General features: G+C 45.5%; 1 protein-coding gene across 3 annotated transcripts in view; it reads left to right on the plus strand.

Moving 5' to 3' along the window:
- GALNT8 (polypeptide N-acetylgalactosaminyltransferase 8) overlaps nt 1-6,660 on the plus strand; it is a 77,640-nt gene extending 70,980 nt beyond the window's left edge. For 2 of the 3 annotated variants that reach the window (XM_075900813.1, XM_075900795.1), the window contains exons 10-11: nt 2,572-2,739; nt 5,946-6,660. In XM_075900813.1, the coding sequence (XP_075756928.1) occupies nt 2,572-2,739; nt 5,946-6,104 (327 nt within the window). In that variant the 3' untranslated portion in view covers nt 6,105-6,660. The remainder of the gene's footprint in view (nt 1-2,571; nt 2,740-5,945) is intronic. The other variant, XM_006115474.4, reaches the window with a different exon arrangement.
- Nucleotides 6,661-10,415: the final 3,755 nt, after the last annotated feature.

Raw genomic sequence — 10,415 nt, forward strand, 5'->3', positions numbered from 1 at the left:
TGAATAGTCTAATACCGTGGTCACCAACCAGTAGATCATGAGCTACCGGTAGATCTCAGGGGCTCTAAAAGTAGCTCTTGAGCCCTCTCTGAACTGCGCACCTGCACAGTATGTTTACATTAGATTTCCTCATTTGAGGAGCAGCTACTCACTGAGCAACAACACAGGTGAGTAGCTGCGAGGAATGGTGGGAGCTGGGAGGTTGGGAGGGCTGAAACACCCCAGCCAGCTGACTGTGGCTTTCACAGCTGGAGCTAGGCGCAGCCTCCCTGGGCTAAGCGCAGGGCAGCCGGGCTGGAGGGAAGAGAAGCAGCTGCCCGGCCAGCTGGCCATGGCGCTCAGCCATGGTGCACCATGCTCCACGTGGGCTGGCGCAGAGGAGAAGCTGCCTGGTCTGCTGGCTGTGACGTTCAGCCCAGAGGAGGCTGAACCACACTCCAGCTGATTGGGCAGCTTCCCCTCTGCGCCTGCCCATGTGGAGCTTGATGGCACCCTGGCTGAGCACCATGGCCAGCTGGCTGGGCAGCCACTTTTCTTCGCTCCAGCCCAGCTGCCCTGCGGTCAGTCCGGAGGGAGCGCGGGTCGGAGGCTTCCCTCCGTGGCTGGGGTAGGGAACTCCCTGCCCCCAACCTTGTTCCCTCTCCTCTGCCCCAAACTTGTGTCCCGCCCTCCTGGCCCCCTGTTCCCTCTCCCTTGCCCCCCCCCCCGACCCCGCTGCAGAAACCTGCTCTCCCCTGCAGAAACTTGTCCCCTGGCACCCTGCCCCACCTGCAGAAACCAGTTCCTTCTGGCACCCTGTCTCCTACTACAGAAACCTGTCCCCCCCAGCACCCTGACCTCTGCTGCAGAAACCTGTCCTGGCACCCTGCCCCCTCTCCTCTGCCCCCACTGGCACCCTGTTCCCTGCTCCAGAACCCACTAGCACCCCTCCCCAGTACTGTGTCCCCTGCTCCCAAATGACTTTTCTATGGGTCAGTGACCCCTGACTCAAGGCAGGTTCCCTGCCATTCTCATAAATAAAGACAATGCAGAAACGTTTTGTGTTTAACATAGTATTCTATTTAAAAATGAAGTCTGGCCAATAAACCCCCAATTGGGGCCAAGCCCCCATCTGGCCACAACCACTCCTGCATTCCCCCTTCCCCAGACCCTAGATCTGAGCCTATCAAACACTGGAACCTCGTGCCCTCAGCCCCTCACATACCCCAACCCAGATTCCTGCACCCTCACATCTGCAAGCCTGTGGTTTGCTTAGTATCCCAACACTGCCTGGCCTGGAGCCCCCTCCCCGAGCCAGTGTCCCCTTCTCCACCTCCTCCTGCATCCAGATTTCCTCCCAGAGCTTGCACACCTCACCCCTTCCCACACCCAAATCCCTCATTCCCACCCCAGAGCCTACACATCCTGTCTCAACACAGCAAGGGTCCAGCTAGACTGCAGGAGTTTTTCAGGATTCTGGAGATATCCCAGAAAAACTCTTCTGCATCCAGGGTTGCGTTTGTTCTTCCACTTTTTTAGTGGAAGAGCAAACAGGCTCTTTTGGTCACCCCTATATTCCTCTTTCCACAAGGAATAAGGTGGCTTCCAAAAGAAGGGGTTTTTTTCTGACATTTGGTCCAGGGTAGACAGGCCAAATGTTGGAAAAACCTCTTCCTACAGAATAATAATAATAATAAAAAAATAAGCAGCAGTATAAGGATTGGGGATAGCAAGTGATGGAGAGGAGGAGAATAGAGAGGGCGGGGCTTCAAGGAAGGGGCGGGGTGGTAGATCTTGGCTTGGTCTGTCATTTAAAAAGTGATCTTGGGTGTGAAAAGGTTGGAGACCACTGGTCTAATAGCACCTTAAAGACTATCAAAACATGTAGATGGTATCATGAGCTTTCGTGGGCAAAACCCACTTCTTCCGATGACTGAAGTATTAAGAGTTCAGATCCAAGAATAAATAAGGGAAGGGGAGGGACCCTTATTATACCCTTATTTATTCTTGGATCTGGACTTTTAATGTCCAGTCATCTGAAGAAGTGGGATGTACCCATGTAAGCTCGTGATTCCATCTACATTGTTTGTTAGTCTTCAAGGTGCTGCTAGACTATTCATTGTTTAACTTTTTCTAGTTACAGACTAACTTGGCTACCCCTCTGAAGCTTTTAAATACATTAAGTCATTTCCAGCTTTATGGGGAAGTGATCTTACTGGCCACCTCCCTTCCTCTCCACACATTGACAGTCATTGTTCTTGCGGGTGGTAGTTTCAGCCAACAGGCGAAGGATTGAATGTGATGCAGACTGAAGTCTTCACTCTTCACTTCTCATTTGGCCCTGAGGCAGGAAGCTAGTGATTACAGTTCTACCATTATAATCTACCTGTTTTGCACGAACAGAGGAGAGCAGGAGTAGTGTCATAAGCACCCTGGGAGGCGGGGGGAGGGGTCAAATTCATCCTCGTTTAACTTAAACGACAACAGTGAATTTGGCCCCATGTATCTAATGCTAGTCAGTTTTACAAATCCCTTTTTTGGGATTTTGTCAGAGTCTTAGCTCACTTACTCCAATGTATTGTTCCCTTCCAGCACTTGTTTTACCTCAGCACTGGAGAAATATATATAGGAGGCCTACGGTCTCGAAAGAGTACAGTAGATCGGTGCCTAACTGATTCTGGAACGGGGGACCTGCCCTTCATAGAGCAATGTAACGAGGCTGTGAAAAAGGGACTGAATATGCACTGGGATTTTAAGCAGGTAAGTCAATGTCTATGTCCTTATGTTTCAATGGCATCTTTCATCCAGCAGGAGCCTAAAAGGCTTTACACACAAGAGGATACATTTTCACACAGGGAAGCCCCAGCAGTAGGATTTGCACTTGCAATTTAAGGCACCACGCTGATGTCATTGAGAACAGTAGGTCCTCCACATCAAATGGATCAGGACCTGTGTATCTCAAACTCCATTTTATCCTCCCATCTCTCAAGAAGACCCCACCTCCTTAGGGTCACCCCAGCAGGACAGACTTGGATTCTGACCATCACTCAATAGGGTCTGGACATTCTCAGCAGCAGGAGCTTGGCTGTGGAACTACTTGTCAGAGGAGATCACAGTGGGCTGATTGTGCGCAGTACAGAGTGATGTGGTAAAGCTTTCACCCAGGACTGACAGTCTTTGAAAGGCAAAACAGCCCTACCCAAATAAAGCCACACTCCTCTGACCCAGAAAAAATGCCTTTTGATTTGGGATTTGAATTCCTTAATTTTGTATAATCCTTAAACACCGTAGTGATAGCAGGCCTCCAGGCATTAGAAAGACGCAAGGTCTGGTCACATGGCCTCCTTCTGCTTCTTTGGGAATCTGGTCAGAGACATTCAGATACCACTGTGATGGGTGGTATAAGAACATAGATGGAGAAGAGAGAGAAGGGCCTGCTGGAGAGTTTGACAGGTTCTTGGCAGAGGGACTTGAGGCCAGTCAGAAATCAGTCCAACCTGGCTTTGCTTCCCAAAGTTCTCAACCAGCTGTCCACTAGTTGCCAGCCTCTTACTACCCATCCCCCAAATTAGGCTGCTCCCAGGACAGAATGCTTTGAAACATTCTGGATCACCCACCTCAGAAACGTTACAGATCTGGAGTGAAGGGTGGGATTCCAACAGATTTATGTTGTCCTTAACCTGGTCTGTGAGCACAGCTGGAGACAATTTAAAGTAGGGAACAAATACTTTTGAAAGGCAAATGATCTGTAGAAAGGGGTAAACGGTGAGGTGGCAAAGTTTGCAGATGATACTAAACTGCTCAAGATAGTTAAGACCAACTTTGTGAGAACTTCAAAAAGATCTCACAAAACTAAGTGATTGGGCAACAAAATGGAAATGAAATGTAATGTGGATAAATGTAAAGTAATGCACATTGGAAAAAATAACCCCAACTATACATACAATATGATGAGGGCTAATTTACAACTAATTAGGAAAGAGATCTTGGAGTCATCATGGATAGTTCTCTGAAGACATCCATGCAGTGTGCAGCAGCAATCAAAAAAGCAAACAGGATGTTAGGAATCATTAAAAAATGGATAGAGAATAAGACTGAGAGTATCTTATTGCCTTTATATAAATCCATGATACGCCCACATCTTGAATACTGTGTAATGATTAGGGGTTTGGAACGAGTCCCATATGAAGAGAGATTAAAGAGACTAGGACTTTTCAGTTTAGGAAAGAGGAGACTAAGGGGGGGATATTATAGAGGTATATAAAATCATTATCGGTATAGAAAAAGTGAATAAGGAAAAGTTATTTACTTGTTCCCGTAATATAAGAACTAGAGGCCACCAAATTAAATTAATGGGCAGCAGGTTTAAAACAAATAAAAGGAAGTTCTTCTTCACAAAGAGCACAGTCAACCCGTGGAACTCCTTGCCTGAGGAGGTTGTGAAGGCTAGGACTATAGCACAGTTTTTAAAAAGAGCTAGATAAATTCATGGAGGTTAAATCCATTAATGCCTATTAGCCAAGATGGGTAAGGAATGGTGTCCCTAGCCTCTGTTTGTCAGTGGGTGGAGATAGATAGCAGGAGAGAGATCGCTTGATGATTACCTGTTTGGCTCATTCGCTCTGGTGCACCTGGCACTGGCCACTGTCGGCAGACAGGGTACTGGGGTGGATGGACCTTTGGTCTGACCCAGTATGGCCATTCTTACGTTCTTATGAACAAATATTTTTGAAAAGCTGCCAGACCCATCTTAGTTCATATAAGTCATTTGCTAACTAGGTTATCCTGGGACACACAAAAAGTTGAGTTTCGTAGTGGAGTCCATTGAAGCAGAGTATATCAATCCTTAAGATTTGGCAGTGTATTGATATCTCTGAGATTTACTTCTATATACTACCCCACCCTATACAAAACATTTCCCTTTCTAGTATCGCCTTGAGAAAATACATCCCTTTGATGTTAGGGTGATGCTTGTGCAACATGTGCTATTGAGTGGTTTATCTGAACTCAAAAAAAGGTAACTGTATTTTAATAGGCTTTAGATATTTCCTTTTAAGGCTACGTCTAGACAGCAGAGCTTTTCCGGGATACCAGAGGTATCCCGGAAAAGCAATGCCGTGTCCAAGGAATGCGTCCACTTTTCCAAAAAAATATTTTGGAAAAGTAGACGCATTCTTTCAATATCCCTGTAAACCTCGTTTTATGAGGAAGAGGGGATGTGTTGAAAAAGGAGGTTTTTCCGAAATTTGGTGCTGTGTAGACGTGCCAAATTTTGGAAAAGCCTCTTTCGAAACAAAAGCAGAAAAAGATACTCAAATTGAGGTTTGCAATTTGCATATCTTTTTCTGCTTTTCTTTGTAGTCAAGACATAGCTTACAGGTTCCTTTTTGTCAGTACATATGAAGACTCTTCTGTTTACCAGAAAAGACTGGAGGTGTATATGTTGTATCTCAGATTAATTTATAGGGACTACATCTGTAAATATCATCTAGTCTTTGAAAACTTGAATAACTTGATCATTCTTTTGTATCTCACTGGTTTGTCCTTGTCTTTGCTAACTTATGGAGGCACAGATTTTTAAGACCCAGAAGGAATCCCTAGGTCACCGAATCTAACCTCCTGGTCAGCAGGCTCTGGGCTGCATGCAGCACCTCCCCACTAATCCAGCAACCGAAATGAGACCAAAGTATTCTTTCTGTTACTAATTTATTTCTAACTGGTATCTTGATACTAATTTCACTCCAGGGTAATAACTTTCCACCTTCTAAAGCTGCATCTTTTGGTTCACTCAGTCACTTCCAACCTCTGACCACAGTCAAGCTAAATTCAATGACAAAAATGTATTCTGTCTGTGTGCAGAGAACATTTTCACTGACCTAACACATCACATACATAATTGTTTACTGTGTAGGCACTCAGTTCTGAAACATAGACAGCAACATGCTTGTGCTTGTTTCATTTTACAGGGATCATCCGTAATGAACAAGAAAACTAAGAGATGCCTCGAAATTGTAAAGGATAATCCATCTTCAGCATACAGGCTTGTAATGCAGAACTGCACTGGACAAAAATGGAATATTCAATACACAGTTAAGGACTGGGGCAAGACAGGTACTCTGAGATGATGGAATCTCAAGTTAGCTTATTTATTTCAAAGTATTGATGCAAGGAAGTGGGGAAATTGGAGTCACCAGGAAAACATATTCTTCAGAGTTTTCCAAAGAAGAATAAAAGTTCTGTTGAAAAAATGTTGTGCAGAATTTTTTTCTATGCTGCTAGGTACATTAAACGATGGAGATTATCTCAGGTAGACTTTATAACTTTTTGGGGAACATATTATTGGTATGGAGGCCTCATGCTGTTGCCTCCCTCTTTGGTTATGGTGGCGAGTAAATGTATTTGAATAAGTAGATACCATATTCCCTCACCCCTGATAAACAGAGGTGATTTCAGGCAAATTAGGCTTTTTGGTGTGAGTCAAGTGGACAGCACAACACTGCTTCATTTTCTGCTGTACATTTGTTGTTTGATTAGGGTCAGCTGTAATTCCTCTTGTATTAATCATTCTTACTGCTTGTATTTGTTTGTCATATGCAAATGTTTGTCATGGTGAACAACTGAAAAAATTAAATTTCAACTGAAATTAAATGCTACTGTGGTGGGTTTCTTCATCATTCCCTCCCCTACAAATATATTACATTTAATTACATTATGTTCCCTATGACCAATCAGTTCAGCTATATTACTCTCTTACATCAAATTCTGCGCTATCCATATAACTAAATCAAGAATTGCATCTTTTCTTCAGGTTCCAGGATGAACTGCTCCAAGAAGCAGTCATTTATTGTGTCTAGAAATGTTATCTCTCTCTCCCTCTGCCTACTCAGTCACCGTGAGAATAGTTAAATTCCCCCATTATTACTGTGTTTTCTGCTTTGTAACCTCTCTAATCTTCCTAAGCCTTTCACAGTCAATATGATCATCCTGATCAGGTGGTCAGCAGTATATGCCGAATATTATGCTCTTAGGTTACGTCTAGATTGGCATGATTTTCCGCAAATGCTTTTAACGGAAAAGTTTTCCGTTAAAAACATTTGCGAAAAAGAGTGTCTAGATTGGCACGGACGCTTTTCCGCAAAAGCACTTTTTGCAGAAAAGTGTCCGTGCCAATCTAGACGCGGTTTTGCGCAAGAAAGCCCCAATCGCCATTTTCGCCATCAGGGCTTTTTTGCGCAAAACACTTTTTAGCTGTCTACTCTGGCCCTCTTGTGCAAAAACTTTTCCAGAAAAGAGCTTTTGCCCGGATGGGCATTTGCGCAAGAAGCACTGATTTCAGACAGTAGAACGTCAGTGCTTTAGCGCAAAATCAAGCGGCCAGTCTAGACGCAGCCTTATTGTTCAAGCATGGAAATTATATCCATCGAGATTCTTTGATACAGTTTGAGTGATTTCAGATTTTTACTTTATTTGACATTATGCTGTCTTTCATAGAGGGTGCCAGCCCCCCCGTCCTAGCTTGCATGAACTAGTCCCAATCTGTCATTCCTATATCTTTTGTACCCTGCTATCACCTCATCCCATTGATTATTCCCCATGCACCGTTTCTGTCATGTCTATTATATTAATAGCTTCATTTAATGCCATGTACTCCAGCTCATGCCAAGTTTGAGTTTGTAGCATGTTTGCCTCCTTAGCACCCTTACCCTTGTATTGTTAGTTTATTTAAATAAGGGTAATGTGGGAAAAATTCTGGGTTTAAAAGTTTATTTCTTAGTAGGCCATCTTGACTATTATGTATTGTTGTTTTAGCGTCCGTATTTGTTCCCCTTCTTCACTCAGGTTTAGCTTTTAAAGTTTATTACCTAGCAGGCCATTTTGGGTTTTATGTGTTATTTGGCCTCCATGTTTGTCGCCTTCTTGACCCAGGTTTAATGCCCTTTTTGATTTTGGTGCTTTTTTAGCAGGAGGGCGGGAAATGTAAAGGACATGTGACTGGCTAATCTGCCTGACAACAGGAGGTTTTATAAGGCCAACACTCTAGTCACCTGGGCTGTACATTCTAGAGGCAGTCAGGGAATTAGCAGCTGAGTTATCTTAAGTTTATCAATTTTGCTTGTGGGTAATAGATTGACACTACATAGTTTCACCTAATTAATACATGTATTATTTGCATATTAAGTTTTGTCAGCTCTTTGGTTGGGAATCAAGACAGTCAATGATAAATGTGGGACATGGGGGATATGAGAGCTAATATTGCCCCATGCCATGGTAAACCATAAGAAACACCAGTTGCACAATTGAACTGCTTCAGGGAAAAGCAGTTCATAGACAGTGGCACACACATATGAATGACCAGTGAGACTAGTACTTCATAGGGTCAGCAGAGCAACTGAACTCCTGGTAGCCTCTTCTCTGTACCTGAAACCTTGTCTGCATTTAGGAATCATGGTTCCAGCTCGGTAGGACTTCATTTATGTGAAGAAAAGTCAATTGTAGATACCAGCTGTTAGCCATAGGGACAACTATGTTGATGCTGCATGTTGTTTAATTACCAAGCATAGCCAAGGACAAGTTGCATTCAGAATATCAGAAACCACACACGTAAAAGCTGGTTAAACCATCATAGTTGAATGCTATTTGGCCTTTGCTGCAGTTACCCTAATCAGTTGCAACCCGGTCAGCAATGGATAATTTTCCTACTGTACGTGTGGATCTGTCTCCATGCCTGGAATCCTGTTTGTATAGACCAGGGGTCTCCAAACTACGGCCCGCGGGCCGGATGCGGCCCGCGAGGCCCTCTCATCCGGCCCGTGGAGACCTTTTTGTCTGGCCCCGCCTTCTTCCGCATGCCGGCGAGATTATCCCTGAGGCGCTTGAGTCCGAGCATTGGTGTCAGCGGGAGAAACGGATTCGCAGGCGGCTGCGCGAGGCCCCAGCGCGCGCACGGGACAGCAGGTAGCCCAGGTCAGGGATGGCTCCGCGTGCCGCTTGGCCGGGCGGGCGAAAAAGGGGGGTCTCGAAGGCGGGCTCCGGATCAGACCCGGCGGCAGAGGATCGCGGGAGGCTGGACGGAGGGGAGGAAACCCGACGGTGGTTTCTCAGGGGCTAGGAGCGAGGGGCTACTTCTCCGGGGGCGGGGCTGAGGAGCTGGTGCCCATTGCAGGAGGCGGTCTGGTTGCTGTGGCACAGCCTCTGGGTGACGCTGTGCCATGCCTAGCGCACTGCCCTGGTCCCTGCAGTGCGCCCTGAAGAAACATCCCTCTCCCTTCCACGACTGGTCTCTCTCATCCACAACCCAGAGCAGCACCGCCCTGCCGGATATCAGTCTGTGGGAGCATTGGGCACTGCTTTCCAATTTCCTTTACCAAGTGATAACGTGTCTGCTTTCAAACCAGCTTTTCCCATTAAAATGCATGCCCCTTGTTCCATGGGGCTATGTTACAAATTGTCACCTCATTCCCTGCATGATAGGAGAGCGATCACATCTCTTCAAGTGTGAGTGTCTTAGGCTGAACATATTGCCAGGATTATGTTGCTTGCAATTTTCATCACATTGCGCAGGTGGAAATGAGTTCTCAGCAGTTTCCCCGTTCTGGAGCCCCTCCTGCAGGACTAGGACAAGCACCACCCCCAATTTCAAACAGTGATTTCTAAAGCCAGAAATGTCTGCTATTTTGGCATCCAGGAAACAATTTCACCATTCACACTAATACAGGTGTTCATGTGTAGTGTATCAATGTGTTATTAAATAATAACTGAATAAAATAATATTAAATCAATAATTTAAAACAACATCCATTTTTTGATTGTTTTTTATTTGGACCTCAAGTGTGTAGTCGGCCCCCGAACTGCTGTTTGATAGTTAATGCGGCCCTCGGGCAGAAAAGTTTGGAGACCCCTGGTATAGACCATGTTTCAACACTCCACTGTTGTAGTATGCCTGGCCCCTTTAGGGAGCAATGGATCTAGCTAGATCTCTGCCGTAACTAGTAATTGCCTTGCAGCCAGAGAGGGCAGGGCTAATGAGGTCAGACATGAAAACTCCCGGAGCTCAAAGTAATAGTGCTTGAGAAATCCGTGTCAGGAGGAAACTGTGATAAGAACAAAGGGTATGTCTACACTGCCACCCTAGTTCGAACTAGGGGTACGTCTAGACTACATGCCTCTGTCGCCAGAGGCATGTAGATTAGGCTACCCGACAGAGTAAAATGAAGCGGCGATTTAAATAATCGACGCTTCATTTAAATTTACATGGCTGCCGCGTTGAGCCAACAAACAGCTGATCAGCTGTTTGTCGGCTCAGCGCGATAGTCTGGACGCTCCCCTGCCGACATCAAAGGGAGTTGTCGACAACCCAGGTATGCCTCATCCCAGGAGGCATACCTGGGTTGTCGACAACTCCCTTTGATGTCGGCAGGGGAGCGTCCAGACTATCG

The sequence above is a fragment of the Pelodiscus sinensis genome, chromosome 1 (assembly GCF_049634645.1).
Source record: "Pelodiscus sinensis isolate JC-2024 chromosome 1, ASM4963464v1, whole genome shotgun sequence".
In the NCBI taxonomy this organism is placed as follows: Eukaryota; Metazoa; Chordata; order Testudines; family Trionychidae; genus Pelodiscus; species Pelodiscus sinensis.